General features: G+C 42.6%; 1 protein-coding gene across 4 annotated transcripts in view; it reads left to right on the forward strand.

The window, feature by feature from the left end:
- Nucleotides 1–22,058, forward strand: part of LOC126481027 (titin) — an 804,028-nt gene that overhangs the window by 451,573 nt on the left and 330,397 nt on the right. For all 4 annotated transcript variants that reach the window (XM_050104491.1, XM_050104492.1, XM_050104490.1 and 1 more), the window contains one exon: nt 14,467–14,645. In XM_050104491.1, the coding sequence (XP_049960448.1) occupies nt 14,467–14,645 (179 nt within the window). The remainder of the gene's footprint in view (nt 1–14,466; nt 14,646–22,058) is intronic.

Below are 22,058 nucleotides of genomic sequence, written 5' to 3' on the forward strand. Positions count from 1 at the left end.
TGATCGAACAGTAAGTCAACTTTTATGGATATGCTGCACAACTCTATGTCTACATCAAGTATTACACATTAAGACCGAGAAACAGAAACCTGATTTGTGGATATTAAATGACGTTAGATGAGACAACGTAACAATATTACCTCGTACGTAGATATCTTCAATTTTGACGTCTGCCGGAAGTAAAGGTCTTTAGGTGCTTGTGATCTTCTGCATGAAAAAAATTCCACAACCTACACGCCTTATACTAGCCTGTGAATCTTACCCTTGTCAGTATTTGATGTCATCCAAATGTCACCATTACGGGATTGCTACGGAATAACATCTGGGTGTGTAAAAAAACTTTCTTGGAGTTAGGGACAGATAAGAGTACTTCCTCATTTTTCCCGAGTAACTGAGTGAACTCCAGCTATGGAGTATATGTGCCCAGTAAACAAAGTACACTTGGTCACTTAAGACACCCTTTACGTCTTGCAGAGACAGGGAAAGGAACTGTTTCTCTGCTGGGTATAGAGTCATACGATCGTACGGGCATAAAGAGGTGTCACAGACTACAGCGAAACTGCACTGTTAACGGAGCCTTGTCAAACTGCGTCCCGTCCAACAGACTTCTGTTGCCATCCAGAGTGCAATACGTGTGAAGTAGTGCTTGCAGTACGGCACATCATAACCTCCTGATCCTCATATCCTGTAAATAATGGTTCCAGGGGTTTTGGCGATGAATGCTGAAATGTGCAGCGTATATTAATGCCACTCTGGACGCAAATATGTTGTTCCAGCTTGGTCTGGACACTCCGCCGTATTTGAGGAAGTCCTGCAGGCTGCAGATGCAGAACAAGAAAAACCTTTTCTACCTGCCTGCAGGATGGTATTGTACTTTTGAAACCAGCAGTATGTGCGTCCAGCCCTCATTCAAGAAGATTAATAAAATCGGAAAGACTTCCGAAAAGAAAGAAAAACCTTAAGGAAACATTAGAGTCAGGAGCGTCAGCTGGCTACGTATAGAAGTCGGAGTTGTGGTACTTTCAGTTGTTGAAGTGACATTTTTACTGTCTCTCGTTTTACCCCTATAAGTTCCTTTGCTTTTTGAGGTTTTTTTCCCTTTGCCCGTAACTGACGGGTAGAAATGGCTTCCGGAGTAACTATACTTTTCTTTTAATTAAAGGCGTGACTATTGATAGCAGACGGAGATATTTGTCTTCGTCCATCGTCAGCTAATTATGAGAAATATTTTTTGATGGAGAGGGAGGGGGAATTCGATTGTAAAAGATCAGTATGAGAAAATTTTATTGTTTCCAGTAGTCATAACTTTCACGCCACTTTTTTTCCCTCACGTTTTCTCGCGATCCTTAACGTCCGTACCGAAAAAGGAATGTCTTATCAGACGTCACTATCATCACAACATGTGACACACGAAAATCGTGGGGGTATCGTGTGAGCAATGGTGTGGTCGAGGAAATCCTCTGTGTTTTTGGAAAGAGTTCTGGTTGAGACAAATGCAGGGCTTGGTTCCTCTGAAAGGGCGTGGCCGATTTCTTACCCATCTTTCATTAATCCAGGCTTGTGCTCCGTCTCGAATGACCTTGTGGACGGAACGTTAAACGATACTCGACGTTCCTTCCGTCCATCTAGGTATACAAGAAGAGCTTCTGGTTGAGGAAAGCAAGGCAGGACCTCTTCGGATCATAGTGGGGAGGAGCAATGGCGGATTTACACATTTGCTGCCAGCAGGCTGTTCAGATTTTGTCACTCCTGCCGACCTCTACAATTCGATACCCTGCTTCACAATCATATTAATTACAGTTTTTGTCAGTGAAATTGTAACTTTACTATTTGTAAACTGTCGTCGTAATTACACCATGTTATTCCCGTAAGTAGTATGATTGTGAACTGGGGGGATCGGTGGGGTCAGTTCCTAGATCATTTTTACAACCTAACTATTTAGTTAAGATTGCACAAGAAATAGTTTTTTAGTATATTCCTGAGCCAATAAGAGCTCAATCATGTACTGCTAATAAGGCGGCGGAAGGTATGCCTTACTACTACTTACACAATAATGTACGTTGGTAAACGTCATTAAATAATTTTTATGGCTCTTACTTACAGTTTAAAACAATATTTTCAATTACCTGGTAACAGTCTGGCTGATGATGACGATAAATTTCAATTAAATAAGTTATGAAAGTTTTACAGTACCTTTTTGCGCGATGTTCTATCCGGAAAATTATCAATTATATCGTCATATGAAGTCTTGCTCTTTAGTTCTTACTGTGCACAAAAGAGCTAAGGCGTTTAACTTTTCTTGGCTTAAGGTAGAGCTTAAATAATTTCTCACCCGTTTTAGCAAGAAAGGCTTCTCTCGCTTGAAAATTTATTTCGCTGGTGTACTAAGAGCCATGCCGATTGCTGTATCCAAGTTTGGATAAACATCTTGCAAATTATGTTTTCGCAGGAGAGAAGATAGAGTTTTCAGTGATCCAGAATCTGGTTTTACCAAAAATCTTTCAGTCGAAAGCTGGCACTGAAAATGTACGCATTCTTGAACTAAGTCAGTCTCTAAATTATTACGACACATTTCTTCCAAGAAAAGGGCTTTTTCCAGAGGGGTTGATGCCAGTTCACTCATTTTGGTCAGAAACGAAAACTTTTCATTGAACCTGTTGTAGGCCTTCTCCCATTTTTTTTAAAATTCGGATACGATTCTATCAATGAGGACAAGAAATTGTTAACCCTGAAAGTATCGCTCGCAGTCATTCCTATTTCTTCACCGGGTGTTTCATCATAAATTTCTTTCCTTTTCGGTTTTCTTTTTCCCTTGTCTTTTGTATACTGCTTCGACACGCTCAATTTCATAGCTTTCTCTTCGAAATAATTAAAATTTTCTCGTTCAGCTACTAAAACTTGCAAAGAGATTCGTAAAGATCGGCAACTGTCATCAAACCTACAATAGAACCCTGCATTTGAACACTGACTTTGTTCATTCTTTCAAAAAAAAAAAAAAAAAAAAAATTTCCACAAAACAACCTTTACCGCCGTTTCCAGATTGTCTAAATTCAAAAATATTCCTGTCGCCTCATTTCGCATTATAGGCTTTTTCGGAACAGTCATCCTTAATTGCTTCTGACGTTTTAAGGACTTTGTGCCAAGAATCGCCCGAATTTCTACATGCGTCCTCTCTAGCTGACCAACGTGCCAGATTTACTCTCTTTAGCGTTTTCCCTTACTCGAAAAAAAAGAAAAAAAGGTAGATTTCTTGAAGCAACAGGAAGAAGCGACAAGCTTCTTCGCAAGATTCAGCAGCCGTAGTTGCCACTAAATTTAAAGAGTTGGCAAAGCAAGGAACGAAAAAGTAAAAGGTGCGTGTCTTTGAATTTTAGCCTGTAAGCCATTACAGACATCAGACATGTTCGCGGCATTAGCATGTGATTGTCCACGACAGTCTTCAAAATTTATGCCCAGTATTTAGAGTTCCGAAATGCTGGCAGAAAACATTTCTTCAGCTTTATGTCCCTCCGAGGGCAAAAACTTGAGAAATATTTCACACGGTTCACCTGATTCCAAAAGCGTATGTAATGAGGAGAGTAATTTGGGCCACGTGTGCTAAATCTGGTTGAATCGACGATTAAGGAAAAATATTTCGCTGTTGTTATCTTGTCTACAATCTGTTTTAAGAATTTATGACCCGTGAACAGAATAGTTGATAAGTAACTGGTACTTCTAGTTCCTTGATTCCTAGGTAATTACTTAGCGTATGATTCAGAGACGTATCTTCATTTGTTATACTTATTGATGGTGCCTCTACCACCTCTTCGGTAAAAACATAAATCTACATTTTTTCAAAAATAGATTGTTCGACAGATAACCGTTATTGTTGGCCGCAAAATTCAAATCTGTTTCGTCTTTTCCAGATTGTATTGTGTCAGCGCATGTTGTTGAAGTTCCTGTTCTTTCAACACTACTTCCACCTCCACTTAAAAGAAAAAAATCTCTCAATTTTATCGTTTTACGGGTAATGTCTTCTTGTTCTTTTTTCATTTTGGCCTTCTTTTTACACGCAGCTCCACAAAGTCGCTTTCTCCGATCACTCACTCTAACAATTTTTTATCCAAGAACTAAAATAAAAAAGATTACATTGAGGGTTTTATTTCTCGTATGTAATTAGCAGTGTACTTTGATCAGACTTCAGAGATTGAATAATTACCTAACATACGAACAAGAAAGTTATTTAAGTATCATACAGCAAAACGTTAAGGATAATTTATTGTAATATATTATGATTACTTACCTACTAGAAGTTTGTTATGTTATGAAATTATTCAAACAATCCACGAAACACTTTGAAAAATTACAGCACACCAGAAAAATGTGCCAGAGAAATGGATGGTTGGAGAGACAACATCGTTGTCACAGTCTACGGAAACCAGTCCATAGATGATGGCCACTGATGGAATCGTGCATGCGTGAAGATGGTCTATTGAATCACCGAAACCGGTAGCCATATAATAAATAATACCGAAAGGACAGCTGTGGGTGTTCCATTTTATTTCATTACTGATTCAAGTTTCGTGAAAACGTCGCGACACAACCAGAAACGCCTCTCACGCCATTACAGTAAGAGAGACAATTAGGCGTCATATGGGAATGATTCCACAGTCAAAAAAATGGCTCTGAGCACTATGGGACTTAACTTCTAAGGTCATCAGTCCCCTAGAACTTAGAACTACTTAAACCTAACTAACCTAAGGACATCACACACATCCATGCCCGAGGCAGGATTCGAACCTGCGACCGTAGCGGTCGCGCGGTTCCAGACTGTAGCGCCTAGAGCCGCTCGGCCACCCCGGCCGGCTATTCCACAGTCAGTGACTTCGTTTTATGTTCAACAGATCAATTGCACGATTAATCGTAATAATGTAGAACGACTCAGTGCACTCGATTTCGATTCAAAATTTGAATCCTCTTTTTCTAGCGTTTCACGTATTGCACTCAGTTTCCGATCCTGTATCACTGCTATTTTTCTTATGGATCGTACTGTGTAAAACATATGTATGCCTGTCAGCTTATATGTTGTAAGACGTAGTTTAATTTGAACACCGCGGCAATGCTTTACTTAAAAAAAAAAAAGACACGGTCGTATTGACGGTGGTACGCTGTTACCTTTCCCCGACCTTTTAATTGACTCACCCCGCCGACAGCACGGTACCGCTGCATGTTGTCATCTTTTTCATTCAACGCCTGTATGCACAGCATACCATGGGAATGCCGCGCTAGACGAAGAAGAAACCGGAATTAAACTAGCTGGGATAAACAAAAATAACCGTAGATATGCAGATGATACCATACTGAAGGTGGAATGTTAGAAAAAGAGGAGTTATAGGTCCTCTTACTGAAAGTTAAAGGAGAAAGTGCAAAGGCCGATCTAATGCTGAAAGCCAAGAAAAAAAATGGCAACTGCACCTACCATATGGCACGTAGGAGGACAAAAAATGGAGGTAGCTTCTGTGTCCAGTTGCCTCCCTGATTTCAGCTGATGGTGCAGCCACGGGGTAGAAAGGCAATGTCCAGCAATGTTTTAAAGAGCAGAGACACAACTTTAACAACAAAGATCCGCATAGTAAGGGCTGTGGTCTTTCCAGTTGCGATGTATGAATGAAGTGAGACCTGGACTATAAGAAAGCTGAACGACATAAAATAATCACCTCTGAATTGTGTTGGAGGAAACTTCTTATAACTCCATGGTCCGCAAAGAGGACAAATAGTTCAGTGTTACAGCAGGTAAAACCAAATTGCTCCTTGGAAGGTCCGATACTGACACAAAAACTGACTTACTTTGGGCACATTACGAGCAGACATAATTAGCTGGAAAAAACTAATGCCGGGAAAGATCGAGTGCACCAGGAGGAGATGGCGGCAAAGAATGAGATAGATCGATGGCATCAGAGAAGTAATGGATTCCACCCTGGAAAGTCTGCGGGAGAAAGCGCAAAACAAAAGAAATGGGCGTGTTTTAGTTCATGGTGTCACTTGGAGTAGGAATCGAGTAAACTATTAGAGAGACAGAGAGAGAACTAGGCACAGTAGGTGGACGTATCGTGTAGCGGGAACTCCAGACCAATGTGCTTCTCGGCATTTTTCACAGTAACAAATCCTGCGAGAGATGAAAGAAATGGAAAGTGACACATAACGATGCCAGGATTGCCTGCGGATCGAACCCGAGATCTTTGGTTCATAATCTGCCTTGTAAGACTTCTAAATGGGATTTTTTGATACTTGACTGGAGTGATTCATTGGAGCTACAACATGTATCGCGTTCTAAGTTGTGGCACTTCAGTCATTTGTCGTAATTCGGTTTCCTTCCTAGCGAAAATGATTAAAACTGTCTCTTTGCGACTGACGTATTATATTTCATCACTTCAGATAAAAAGCCTCTAAGGAGTTCTGCGACCATATTATCACTAAATCGTGTATTCAGTGTTATAAACAAATTTCGCCTAAATTGGGTTAATAAATTTGGCTGCGTGTCGTGTTACTGTTTGTCGCACGCCACTTAACAGAATCTAAAATATGATTGCGAAATACTACACACCATTACATATATACAGTGAAAGTGACAATAAGATTAATTGTTGTAGAAAATGTATTACGAATTCTTTTTAAGTCTGAAGTTGTAACTGACTTGTTTTGGAGGCAAGTTTTCATCTTAAAACAAAAATATGCCTTGCTCTTTGTTCGTGGGTAATGCAGATGCTAGAATACAGGGGAAGTGCAATGAATCTACAAAGGAGATTTCTTACAAATCACTAGTGCGACCGATTCTAGAATATTCCCAAAGTGTGTGTGACCCGTACCAGAATGGACGAACAGGGGATATTGAACTTATACAGAGATAGGCAGTACGAATGCTCACAGATTTGTTTAATCCGTGGGAGAGTGTCACAGAGATTCTGAACGAACTGAACCGAGAAAGTTTCAAGAACCGGCTTTAAATGATTACTCTAGGAATGTACTACAACTCCTTAAGTATCGCTCACACAGGGATCGTGAGGATAAGATTTGAATAATTACTGCACGCCCAGAGACATTCAAACAATCATTCTTTCCGCGTTCCATACGTGAAGGGAACAGGGAGAAACTGTAATAACTGGTACAATGGGACGTACCCTCTACCGTGCACCTCACGGTTGAAACTTCCTGGCAGATTAAAACTGTGTGTCGGACCGAGGCTCGAACTCGGGACCTTTGCCTTTCGCTGGCAAGTGCTCTACCATCGGAGCTACCCAAGCACGACTCACACCCCGTCCTCACAGCTTTACTTCCGCCAGTACCTCGTCTCCTACCTTCCAAACTTTACAGAAGCTCTCCTGCGAACCTTCCAAAACTAGCATTCCTGAAAGAAAGGATATTGCGGAGACATGGCTTAGCCACAGCCTGGGGGATGTTTCCAGAATGAGATTTTCACTCTGCAGCAGAGTGTGCGCTGATATGAAACTTCCTGGCAGATTAAAACTGTGTGCCTGACCGTGACTCGAACTCGGGACATTTGCCTTTCGCGGGCAAGTGCTCTACTAACTGAGCTACCTAAGCACGACTCACGCCCCGTCCTCACAGCTTTACTTCCGCCAGTACCTCGTCTCCTACCTTCGTGCTTGGGTATCTCAGTTGGTAGAGCACTTGCCCGCGAAAGGCAAAGGTCCCGAGTTCGAGTCACGGTCAGGCACACAGTTTTAATCTGCCAGGAAGTTTCATATCAGCGCACACTCCGCTGCAGAGTGGAAGTCTCATTCAGCACCTCACGGTTGTTTGCAGAGTATAGATTTAGATGTAACTACAGGTATTCGAAAGGCACAATAATTTATTCCACTGTAGTGCTGCAAGTTAGACTTGGAAATCGATCAAGAAGCATTTTCACCGAAACGCATTCGTATACATTGCGGTCTTCCTTCTACGAATCCTGTACCGACTAGTAGACGTGTTGACAAGTTCTGACTAGTCGTGCTATCGTCAGCTTTTAAAATAGCTGCCTGCACACTTGGCGTTTCCGCCTCGAGCCGCCGGCGGCGGCAGCCGCCGTACATATGTACCGCGTTCGCAATATACTGTGTCGACACGTTGCATGTGGTGCAATTGTCCGAAATGGGTATTACGGTATGGAAAGCAAAGGCGGAGCGTCTCATTCATACGTGACTTGTTCCGGAGCGACGTCTGTGCGACGTACCTCGTCATAATCGGGACTTTTATGACTTTCCTTTAGATTTTTTTGAAGTAACTAGGAGATCCAGGCGTTACGATATTTTGTCAAGCAGTGACTTATCGAACGACCAAAATGTAGCGGGGGGACTGTTCCCCAGGCCGTAGAGTTGTGACAAGCCACACTCGCGCGGTATGACGTATGGTGTGGTGCTTAGAGCAGGTCGCTGGTGTGACAAGCCAGTCACTGAGTGTGAAGGAGATATCATGCACGTAGGTATATATCGGCAGTGACCTGCAAACGGGCACCAAGCTGTTATAACTTTAATTATAAATATTACTAATAGTAATTTATTTCTGTTGATAGGGGGACCCTAGATAAGGTAATCCGTGAATTTGTAGTTAAAACTAAGTTGGGAAACATAAAAGAGAAGCTGTGACAGATACAATCTCAAAAGCAAGATTTACGAATGAGATACTTCGACGATACATGTGTCAGGCAAGGCAACGATTTATCTCCACTTCTTTTCAACTGTGTCGTGAACAGAATTCTAAGAATTCGAATGAACAACTGAAAGAATCAAAAATATTACCGCTCATGCTAGGAAGAAAGAAAAAGGTTACAACTAATTGCAACCATTTGAGGATGGTTTTGCTGTACTTTGTGGCACCCTGACTGGCGCACCAGTGCGAGTCGGTCTTCTGGAAGCGACAGCCAACATGACTGGCTTGAGAATCTCTGTGGAGAAAACTAAATTTAGGGCAAGTGTAAAAAAGGCTCCAAAATATTTAATAACAGATACTGGGCAAATAGAAAACTTCGAATATTTGGATGAAACTATTGAAGAAAACGCTTCAGAAATATCCACTTTAGAGAAAAGCATACACAAGATGGGAATAGAGTGTGGCGTAACTAAGGATATCACCAACAAGACGACCTTATGTAAAAAAATTAAAGTAAAGCACTACAAGATAGTTGTGAAACCAGAATGCCTGTATGCTAGCGAATGTCTAGTATTAGATTATAAGCTTGATAAATTAGAATTTTAGAAAGAACAGTTATACGGAAAATACTTGGACTTCAGAAAAAATCAGCATTTTGGAAATGAAGAAGTAAAGAAGAAGTTCATCGGAACATAAATACGTGAGAAACAATCACGTAGAGGATAGTACTATTTGGGAGCTATTTACAGAGTGAATGACAGTACACTCACCAAGCAACTGATCAAATATCTTAGGGAAAAGAAATTAATAACCGCCCGGATTCAGGAGGTTAGGAAAGACTCGAAAAAGAATTACACATGGCCCGGTGTGTTTAAGGTAAGGTTTGAAGCGATCGTAAAAATGTTTGTGGCTTTTTCCCCGTACCGTAGCTCTCAATAGCTGAATCGTACCGTTCTCTGAGCTGTAGGTACACACAGCGGTCCCCACAATGGTGACGGAAGCAAATTTTGAAGTATTTTAAAGTAAGTTCTGTATCAAGGGTCCGCCTCCATAGTTAACTGCCATGCGGGGGACCCGGATTCGATTCCCGGTGCTGCCAGACACTTTTCCTCGGTGTGAGGACTGGTACGAGGTGCACTCAACCTCGGGAGGCCAACCGAGAAGCTGCTCGACCTTGCACAAGCTGTTCCAGCGTCAAGAACCAGACAACGACCGGGAGAGCGGGGTGCTGACCACATGCCCCTCCATTACCGCATTTGATGACCCCTTTGGCCGAGGATGACACGACGGCCGGTCGGACCCGATTGGCCTGTGTAGGGCCAGAAGGCGGAACTTGGCCTACCTTACCTCACCTCACCTCTAGTAAATCTTTTAAATTCCAGTATAGCTTTGTAGGATAGGACCATACCCTGACAAATACTGTTTCCTTTTTGCAATGGAGGTATGGATTAAACGACGCCTTCAGTCACAATTTTTCGTGTTTTATTTAGACAATGTATTTCGGGCTCTGTGGGTCCATCATCAGATGTAATTCGTCTTAATACATGCTTTATTTTTTCTCTTGAATGAGGTGAAATGCGTATTTCAAATAATCCAAGAAAAGCGTTTTTAACGTTTTAGCACCAGCATACGTTCTTTTCTCCATGGTTTTCGTATATATAACTTCATTCAAGAGGCACATTCCTATACACATGTTTGTAAGCACTTCACAGATGTTTTTGTACACATTTCGGCTCAGGACGCATGGTTGTGGAATACTCTTGACGATATCTCCCTGATGCGCAAAATTCTTCCAGATTACTGCTTTTGACTTTACAAGTTACCATAAAATTGAGAAAGCATACATTTATCACACTGTACGTGAGCACCCCCTTACCACATGTTTCCCCAAACTCCTGCTGAATTGAAACAACGGACTGAAATTAGGCTAACCGTAGAGACGGGTGAGGCCGCTGGTAATTGCGCCTAAGTCGGGGACAGCAAATGCTGATGACTGGAATGATTGGACATCGCGTAACGTAAAATTTCATTCCCCATTAAAAGGAACAACACCTTTATTTCGAAGTCAGAATTTAAAAGGATTGATAATATCCATTTCGGATCTTTACAATAGCGATGCAGTTCGGAAGCTTATGCTTGTTTACTTGTTACGCAATATGGTAGGGTTTTCTTGTACTGCACTTTGCAGATAATCAGCGGAGACCGCGAGACCGGTAAATAAAATAATAAATCTTACCTAAATGTAAACACGTAACTGTCACACGCAGTGCAAGAAACACTACCTGCCAGACGCAAGACCCGAACCCTGGGCCCCACGCGCTGAAGTCGCGCCGGTAGGCCTGGAGCGTCGCCGACGTGAAGGTTGGGATGACCGGGTGCAACAGACTGATACTTATTTGCTGCACGTGCGGAGAGGTACCTCATCCCATGACGTCACATGCTCAACATTCGTCATCCACTTCTGGGACATTTCCAGACATTTGCGGCCCTATGTGTCTTGCACCAAATTATTTGTCTCAGGTTCATCTGCGTCACTTCGGGGGTTTTTAAACGTTAATAAGAATCACCCTGCATCATAGTTGTTAACTTTAATATTGGTCTCATTGTGTTACACCTTTAACATCAGATTATACATCTTAATGAGTAGATAATGACAGCATTTAATTTTTTAAATTCGGTAGATAATTGTATGAAATACTGGAAATAAAATGTTTGATGCCCCAGGAATCCATTAGATAGGCAACCTGGAACTGGATCACCGTTTCAGCGACTTAGTAATATAGATATACGAATGCAGGATTTATTTATTTATCGTACTGCTTTTTGACAAATTGAAGAACTATATAGAGTGCAGGACATCATATTTACAATATAAAATATTATAAACAAACATCTAGTGCATTTATGTAATCTGGCAACTTTGGAGTCGGCAGCAGGGAGACTTCTGGCCTGCCATCGTATGACCTTGTGGGACATTCTTCTGTGATTTGTCTGATGGTCTGTGGTTCTGCACAGTCTTAAGTGGGGATGTTCGCTTAGGCCATTAGTGTAAAAAATATGCACATGTGCAGTACTGGGTTCTAATTCTGATTAGCACTGGTCATGTTTCGCGTGGCAAATCGAATCCACGCCATCGGCGATCCACGGCATATTGTTACTTTGTTGTCCGGTCCGTTCTTGAGTCCATGCATTATAATGTTGAACGCATCTTCCACAGCGACCTTTTCTGTTATTCTTGGTGGTCATCTGACGCTCAGTCGCTTATGGTTTGCATCATCGGCATCTTGATGGGCTGGTAGATGTTTATTATCCATGGTCTTTTTAGACTCGTTCGTGAGAGCGTTTATGCGTCGTGGATTGAATGTGGATTAGTACTGGCAGCCATACTGTAGATGTTGAGCGAACATTGTCACGGCGTTATTTAGCTGGACATTATCTTTCGTAGATACGGCCCGTTTAGTCCAACAATTCAGCGGTTGAGAAGACAAGACTCAGAGTAGAAGAGTGTGATGGGGATGGCAATGGTCCGCAGGTTGATCCACAAAGCTACTGAATGATGTTTGTTGTCTCATAACAAAATTCAAGTAGCTCTAAGCACTATGGGACTTAACATCTGAGGTCATCAGTCCCCCAGAACTTAGAAATACTTAAACCTAACTAACCTAAGGACATTACACACATCCATGCCCGAGGCAGGATTCGAACCGGCGACCGTAGCAGCAGCGCGGTTCCGGACTGAAGTGCCTAGAGCCGCTTGGCCACAGCGGCCGGCTCTTGTTTCATATTTGGACCTGTTTTTGATAGACACTCTTATAAATATAGAATTCTACCAAATATTACCCGCAGGTCCTTTGTCATTCTGTTATGAATGAGTGTAGTGTTTCCAAACTGTATGCCGTTTTTCTTTCGCTGAGTATGTTATGTAGGTGGAAGCAAGAAATTTCCTTTTTGGTAGCGTTTGGTTGGAGTCTCCATTTGCGAAAGTACTTTCCCACTACATCTTGAGCTACATCATATTCCAAGTACCCAGTCGCCGATCTAACCAAACTTCCTTGATTTTATTTTTGACATGTCTGCAGTGCGTAAGATGAAGAGAAGTGGAGCAGGGACTGATCTCTCTGGTAGACCGTTCTTAATTTTCTTGGGGAGCTGATGTTGCATCCGATGAGAACTTGGAACAGTCGGTCAAACAGTATATTGTCGGCTAGGCGAGCGATTGGTTTGCGAGCAATTATGGGAATAAGCTTGTATATCAAGCTTTCCCTCCACATTGTATCAAAGGCTGCTGTTAAGTCAAAGACTGCAACTGCGGTTGTAAGTTTGCTTTGAAATTCTGCCTTAGGTGGTGAGTGAAAGAACCTGATCTGTGTTGCTTCGTTTTGCTCGAAAGTGCTTGTTCGACAAGAATTACTTCTATTGTATGATGAGTATGCCGTTCTAGCAGGTTGTAAGTCACAGACAGCAGAGCTATTGGTATGTACGTCCTGGGGCTATCATCTGGTTTGCCAGGTTTTAATATAGCGATTATTTTAGAGTGTTTAAATTCTTGTAGTATACTTATTTTTTTTTTTAAATGGACTTTTACATAAGGGTAAGAGGTGGACCATCATGCTAGTCACTTGCTCAGTTAGTGAAGCTCTTCGTCTTGAATGAATCAACCATTTTTTTCAGAAATTGTAATCATTTGTTTGGCCGTACATGCACATCAAATCAATCGATTTCCGTCCCATTCGAATAATTCCTTCGAAGTACGTCGATTTCCGTAAGGATACAAATGAGTAAAAGGAGAGGACACGCCTTATTCTAAGTTCTGCACCTGAGATGTTGCTTCTTGGACTGATAAAATCTGCCGTCTGTTTTGTAAGGCTGGTATTGCACTATCAAATTTCTTTGTCAAAGATTTGATCAAAGATGTGATCTAATATTCCGTCAAATATATTTGACAAAGATCTTTGACATAGCGCTAGAAGGGGTATTACACTGTCATATTTTTCGTCAAAGTTCAAGATGGCTGACAACAACAACTTATTAACCGCAGCAGTTGCAGGTACCACAATTGCACTGTGCGCACATGCAGAAGAGAGGCGGGGGAGAAAATGAATCGTACCTGGGTGAAGCCGTGGGTCTTACGACGACACGATAAAAGCATTCAGCAAAACTTGTTACGTGAGCTTATAGTGGAGGACGTCAAGTCGTACATCCATTACTTAAGAATGGATGAGCATACATTTCTGTATGTTCTCAGTGAAGTGTATCCTCATATCACAAAGCACAATACTCACTTAAGAACTGCTACATCTGCAGAAGACAGGCTCACTGTAACACTCCGATTCCTTGCTACAGGAGAGGGTTTGGTTAGGTTAGTTTAAGTCAAGTCAGTCAGGTCTCCAATCTTCTTAATCAATTTTTGTATTCAGGGTGTCTCACGCTGTAAAACGCCTCATCTGCTTCATACATCTCTATTAATTTTGTAGTTGTCGGCACACACCAATTGTATTTACCGGCAATGTTTATAAAAACACTACAGATGACAGAATGCTGTAGCGATGCTAGTAGCGCTCCATGTGGTAACATGTCACATTGCAGTGAACAGAAGACAAGCGACTTCTTTGATCAAATCTACAGCGAGGCCCTAGATTTGATCAAATATTGGACGACATTTGACAAAATTTCCTATGACACCATCAAATATCTTTGACAAAGAAATTTGATAGTGTAATACCGGCCTAAGTAGTACTGGAGAGCAGGACTCGGGTGTTGTTTTTGTAGAATCACCTCGAAGCCGTGTCGCTTGTTTTGGGTGGTTGCACTGTATGTGTGTGGTGTGTGTGTCGGCAGAGCAAGCAGAGCCCGGTGGAGGAGCTGCTGCGGCAGGCGGACCAGGTGATCAGCACGCAGCGGCCGCGCGCCGAGGTGTACGCCGCCATGGCGCAGTCCCTGGGCCGCGCCTGGGCAGACGTCAACGCTCACCTCGACCTGCGCCGCCAGCTGCTCGACCTCAACGTCAGCTACCACAGGTGCGTCCGCGCTCTCAGGGGGCCAGTGTGATTAGATTAGACTAGTACTTGTTCCATAGATCATCAATATATATATAAAACTCTTTTTAGGTTGGGAAATTACCCACTTACTATGTCCAAAAATTCATCTAATGAGTAGGAGGAGTTGCCATTAAGAAATTCTTTTAATTTCCTTTTAAATGCTATATGGCTATCTGTCAGACTTTTGATGCTATTAGGTAAGTGACCAAAGACTTTTGCGGCAGCATAATTTACCCCCTTCTGAGCCAAAGTTGGATTTAACCTTGAATAATGAAGATCATCCTTTCTCCTAGTGTTGTAGCCATGTACGCTGCTATTACTTTTGAATTATCTCGTGGTCGTGTGGTAGCGTTCTCGCTTCCCACACCCGGGTTCCCGGGTTCGATTCCCGGCGGGGTCAGGGATTTTCTCTGCCTCGTGATGGCTGGGTGTTGTGTGCTGTCCTTAGGTTGGTTAGGTTTAAGTAGTTCTAAGTTCTAGGGGACTGATGACCATAGATGTTAAGTCCCATAGTGCTCAGAGCCATTTTTTTTTTTGAATTCGTTCGGATTGTTAACAACAAATTTCATAAGAGAATACATATATTGTGAGGCTACAGTGAAGATCCCTAGCTCTTTAAATAAGTGTCTGCAGGATGATCTTGGATTAGCTCCAGCAATTATTCTGTTTACACGCTTTTGTGCAATCAACACTCTTTTACTCAATGATGCCATACAAAAGCAGAGAATGAAAATAGGCGTGGTAAGCTAATTTACTCAGATGTATATCGCAATTGCAAAGACCCTAATAGCGTAAGTAGCTGATCTTAAACGTTTCGGCAGATCCTCAGTCTGTTTTTTTTTCCGGTTCAACCCCTCATCAATCCATACACCTAGAAATTTTGAATATTCTACCTTAGCTACAGATTTCTGACCGAAGTCTATATTGATTAATGCAGTCATTCCATTTACTGTGTGGAACTGTATATACTGTGTTTTGTCAAAGTTTAATGGGAGCCCATTTGCAGAGAACCACTTAATGATTTTCTGAAAAACATCGTTTACAATTTCACCAGTTAATTCTTGTCTGTCGGGTGTGATAGCTATACTTGTATCACCGGCAACGCTTATTTCAGTTATCTGTTTCGTGGTTTAACTGCAAATATTCACACAATGGTACTGTGATCTCGATGTGTCTACAGAAATGTTGCCGATAGCAGCAGTGTTGATTTCCGTAACGCTTGTTGTATGTTATAAGAGTGAGAGCTAAATGAGATAGTAAGGGAGTTGAGTATTGAGTATAGCTGTAGAGCAAGCACGCCGTAAACATTTAAATTAAAATGTCACTTGGCGCAGTTGTTAAATCGGTTACTGCTGCTACAATGGCAAGTTATCAAGATTTGAGTGGCTTGAACCTGGTTTTATAGCCGGCGCCACTCATCCCTCTGCAGAAGTTAAGAACTTTAACAATGCGTACAATTATTTCATAAATCCATTACTTGATAAAATTAGTGAAGCACCCAGAAGGGGAGGAGGAAACGAAATGATGGGAATTGACACCATGAATGCTGCAGGGCTGTCCATAAATGCGTGAGAGTACGAGATCTCTTCTGAACAGCACGTGGCAACGCATCCCAGATATGCTCAATAATGTTCATGTCTCGACAGTTTGATGGCCAGCGAAAGTGTTTAAACTCAGAAGAGTACTCCTGGAGCCTCTCTGTAGCAATTCTGGACGTGTGGGGTGTCGCATTGTCCTGCTGGAATTGCCCGTCGGAATACACAATGGACGTGAATGGATGCAGGTGATCAGACAAGATGCTTACGTACGTGTGACCTGTCAGAGTTGTATCTAGACGTATCAGGGGTCCCATATCACTCCAACTGCACACGCCCCACACCCTTGCAGAACGTACACCAGCTTGTACAGTCCCCTGCTGACCTGCAGGGTCCATGGACTCATGAGGTTGACTCGATATCCGTACTCGTCCCTCCGCTCGATACAATTTGAAACGAGGCTCGTCCGATCAGGCCACATGTTTCCAGTCATCGACAGTCCAATGTCGGTGCTGACGGGCCCAGCCGAGGCATAAAGCTTTATGCCGTGCGTAAAGCTTTGTGTCGTGCAGTCATCAAGGGTACACGAATGGGCCGTCGGCTCCGAAAGCCCAAACCGGTGATGCTTCGTTGAATGGTTCACACGCTGTCACTTGTTGATGGCCCAGCAATGCAATATGCTGCAATTTGCGAAAGAGTTGCATTTCTGTCACGGTGAACGATTCTCTTAAGTCGTCGTTGGCCCCGTTCTTGCAGAATCTTTTTCCGGCCTCAGCGATGTCGGAGATTTGATGTATTACCGGATTCCTGATACTCACGGTACACTAGTGAAGTGGTCGTACGGGAAAATCCCCATTTCATCGCAACCTTGGAGATGCTGTGTCCCATCGCTCGTGCGCCGACCATATAATCACGTTCAAACTCACTTAAATCTTGATAACTTGCAATTGATGCAGCAGTAACCGATCTAACAACCGCGGCAGACACTTGTCTTACATAGCCGTTGTCGACCGCAGCGCCGTATTCTCCTTGTTTACTTATCTTCGTATTTGAATATGCATGCCTATACCAGTTTCTTTGGCGTTTCAGTGTAGTACAGCACGACCTTCAAAATGCTAATCACTCCTAAATCTGAGGGAGTGATTGTTTTCACATTTGTGTTACTTCTTAATGTAAGTGACTACTCGAGCTTCGTCTTACTTTTCTGAGCTGTCCGTGCTCCCTGAATAACAATAAATTGGAATTTAAAGTGCTCACTTCACTAGGGCAACACGAAAGGAAACAAAACCGCGCAAAGAGCTTTGATAACTGCAGAAATGGGTGGCAGCTAGGGAGTCATGTTTGATACATAGGTGATGCGTCGCAAGCGATTCATCAGATTCCGACGGTTCAGCGATCGACCGCTGCGATATGTGGTTTGCCCGCACACGTGTGCTCTGCGGACAGATGGCACGACCTGGCAAGGAACGGCTGCCATCCGTCGCTCGTCTGTGCAGCGCTTAATCTCTAGCAGGTCCACCGGTGACAGGCTGGTTCTGCACATTTTTTACTCTCTTATTATTATTATTTACAAATGACGTGTGCGGAAAAGTTACAGAAGTGTCTTCAACCGATACAGCAGTTTAAAGAAAGCAATACTGGGTTAGCAGGCACAGTTGGGTTGTCGGTCATTAGAGGCTGCATTTATCAGCGTATCGGTCACAAATGTTGCCGGAAGTCGGGTGTACTCCAAAGAAATCGTCGCGACGTCCTCCAGAGGTGAATAGGAAGGGAAGTACAACAATCATAACAATGGCAAGAGCTCAAATACGACTCTTTTATTGCGACATATTCTGCATTCAGTTTTTAAAAAGCAACAGAAAACGTATATTAAGCACTGAAATCGGGAGAAAAGAGTGCACTATCGTTCAATATCAAATCCATTTATTATCAACCACCAGTTAAAATAAAAGTGACAGAAATGTAATCTGTGAAACCCACAGAAGGTTGAGACGACCAGGAGAGAGAAATGCAAACAATGGGGAACAGTGGCGGCCGGTCATCACGTGCTAATGTGCTAAGTACCCTGTAAATATCTCACTAAAATTACGCCATTTATCATTGAATGCGAGCCAGAAATGGCACTAAAACTTTGCCATTTCTGTACGAATACGAGCCGGAAAATGCACTAAAATTGCGTTATTTCTCTTCGAATGCATGCTGATATGCAACGAAAAGGAGGGAGACATGTTTTGTAGCACTCTCGCCGCGATAATTAGAAACCAGTGTTTAGTGCCGAAATGCTGACCAGCCACGCTAAGGTCAACTCAGAGAAAGGACGCTGTTGCCTGTTTTTAACTGCGCACTCTCTGATGTGACGTCATCCCTTTCGGCACTGCGAGTGGTAAGTTGCCCACAGCACCAGTTCAGTATTTTTCTTTGAAATTACATGTAATGTATTGTGCAAGCGTAGAGTATGAGGGATTTTACAGGAGTAGTTGTCGTTATGGCGCTCTGGCTAAGTGATCAAATACATTGACTGGCAGTTTGCTGGTTTGGGTTCCATTCCTGCAGCTGCAAACATTTTTTAAAAAATTTTTTATTCCTCGCAATGTTAAACTATTGATTATAAAATCTGAATACATCTAAACAGTTAAATTTATATACGCAAAATTATATTCAATTTAGTTACGATTAGTACTCTCGTAAGCGAAAAAGGCTAAAGGTCAGCACATTGGTAAAATTTTGCACGAGCAGCCACTGATGAGCAACAGAGGAGCACGATGGCGTGTTAGCCAGCCTGTAGGCTGTATTCCGTACCGTCTCGCTGTCTTCTGCGGTTGTCCGCGAGGTCCTCTGACAGACACGGGCGCTGTGCTTTGGCTGCTCCGAGACTGCCACAAAAAGTAGGGCTGGGTGTTCCTGCTGGGTCTTGTTTGAAAACTCGGTCCCAGCAAGAAGACAGCAGACTCTCAGTGTAGGTACCATTTTCTATCGCCATCCTAAACGGCCATTCTTACAAAAACGTATGTCCGACTCCTCAGCTACTTCTGGTGGAACTCCAAGATCTGTTAGGTTACCATTACCTTGCTAGTCCTAGCCGCCAACTACTTCTCACGAATCTATCCCTTCACTCCTGGCGGCCTTCTTTAAACCTAGGATCTTTTCTGACAGTCACTGCCATCTTGGTGGCCACTAGTAATTACAGTTTGAAAGGAGTTACCTTAAAATTAACTTGACCGCAAATTACTCCTGTACAGAGGGAAGAATGTTCAGTAATTCCCTTCTCACTTTCGTCTCTGGAACTCACACAAAATCAGGAGGCAGAGTTTTTTTATTTTAATTTGTAACTTTATTCGTTAGTAAAGTAAATGTAACATCACAGGGATGATCGAAATAAATGTTCACGGTGTTTGGAACACAGTCATCCGATATCACAAGCTTATTATCTTCTACGTGGGTGAAGAGACACATGGGGTCAGTTTGAACTTAATAAGGATTTCCCACAACCTTATTAAGTATGGGTGTAATTCTCCTGCAAGTCCAAATATAAAATGGAACAAGCGCGATCTTTATGCAGGTCTGATCAATGAGATGGCATACAAGACATTAAAATACGTTAGTGCAACTATTAAAGCGAAATAGTCTTTTGTTAGTACGGTGCACAGCCGCTGTTAAGTTCTCGAAGGAAATCATCTTCGTGCGCAGGCTGTTCTTTTTTGTTACGCCGCCACCAAGGTAGCCCCTGCGGGCCCGCAACACATCTAACACCACACAGGACCGAGGTTGTCTATGCCCAAGGCGTAAGCAATGGTAAGCATCGGCTGTTTTGCAAACAGACATTCCATATACTACTTCCTGCAGAGGGAGTTCGAGATGGCCTGCAGGAAGTATTACTACACCAACATCTGATTGGCTGGCCAATACTATTTAAAGGCTAGAACTATCACCCGATGTCAGTTCATGCCGAATACCGAACTCAAGAACGTCTCCACGGAAGACTACGTCTTCGCCATCGGAATAGGACTCTTGTGGGGAAACTTCGAAGTTATCCTTTGTTGCCTCTACTAGGAAATTATTACTGGATTTGTGATTGTGACTTTTCGTTGTTATTCAGTCATTTCCGTGTAGACTCACGTAAATAAAAGTTGTATTGTAAAAGCTTGCAACTTGACAATAACAACATTTTTATTTTGAAGTAAACACTTTATTTAATTATCCAACGTAAAAAAATCACGGTGGGATGAGGCGACGTTAGAGACGAGTGCTGCAGTGTGATATCCCTACACCCCTTACGGCTGGTCCGCCGTTGTTAGAAAGTGCTGCAACGTGCAGGTGTAGCTGACTTGGAGCTATTGAAACTGAGGACGCCCAATGCCTTCTGTCGCCGTGCCCTCGCTCTCTCGACAGGACGCACGCTTGTTGGGTAATGAACAAGTGAGCCGGAGACCCATTGAGTCAAGGTAGGTAGACTTTTAGTTCCGATGCCTAAGCTGAAATAAATCTATCTTAATTCATGTAGAACATACAGCTTTATGATATCGGAGGAATCTTTTTAAATCTTCTCATATGATTCTACAAAACAGGACGTGCTCCCGGCAGTTGAACAGAATAAGCTTCTGGAGAGCAGGTGAAAAAAGAAGTGCGCTTTGCCATATCTTTGCATCATTACGGAAACCGAGAAAACGCGTCCACGAACTGGCTGCTATAACAATCACCAAGTGAAATAATGACAAGAAGAAGGAAAGGGACAGGCTGATGATACAGGTGGCCACCAATCTCATCTTCACTTGTTACCTCTGTTCGCGAAAGCGTGGCCTCCAAGGTGAATTTATCGGCATAGACAAATTGTTCCACAACTGGTACTAAAAGCTGTTAATGTTCGTGTGCATAGAAAAGTGTACGTACTGAAAGAGCCACAGGTTCCTTCGAGAAGATATTGAACGTGTTAAAATCGTGCAATATATGGAGTCCTCCATTTTGTAACACTACCAGGAAGTCATGAGCGATAGTGCTAAATTACTCCTCTTTGTATCTGTTTCTCCAGGTGACCAGTTATAAGATTCCTTCTATAACACATTACTGGACGGACAATAGAGGATCTAATTAACAACAATTCATGGCGAATCACAAAATATACTGTTTATTAGAGGAATTGTATCTGCTCAAAAAACTGCGTACCGAGCGAGGTGGCGCAGTGGTTAGCACACTGGACTCGTATTCGGGAGGACGACGGTTCAATCCCGCGTCCGGCCATCCTGATTTAGGTTTTCCGTGATTTCCCTAAATCGCTCCAGGAAAATTCCGGGATGGTTCCTTTGAAAGGGCGCGGCCGACTTCCTTCCCCGTCCTTCCCTAATCCGATGAGATCGATGACCTCGCTGTTTGGTCTCTTCCCCCAAACAATCCAATCCAATCCAATCAAACTGCGCTTTGATTAGAAAAACCCCATTTACCACAAAACGTAATGAATTCCTTCACATTGATACTTTGGGTACACTGGAAACGCCGTGGGAATGATTAAACAGAACGCAAACTCGAGATGGGTTCAATTTAATACCAGTTAAATCGTAACACGCGTCTCATCGAGTCTGTATTTCATGAGTGCTGCTGACCAGCTGGAGCGGATTCAAATACTATGTCCAGCGTGCCCGAAAAACCACAACAAGGATTATTCAAGAATGTTGTCAGCAGGCAAATATTATTTTTACTGCTGGAAATTGCTTAACGAGCTGTTGCTGCATGATTATCAATATTCAATAGGTAGCCAAATAGGGCTATCGCTAAAATATCGTTTAATCAATATATAGATATTTCCCGAAAACTATCGGTATGCATCGGTGATATTTTTCCCACGATATATCGAGATCAAAACGGC

The sequence above is a fragment of the Schistocerca serialis genome, chromosome 5, assembly GCF_023864345.2.
Source record: "Schistocerca serialis cubense isolate TAMUIC-IGC-003099 chromosome 5, iqSchSeri2.2, whole genome shotgun sequence".
NCBI classification, from domain to species: domain Eukaryota; kingdom Metazoa; phylum Arthropoda; class Insecta; order Orthoptera; family Acrididae; genus Schistocerca; species Schistocerca serialis.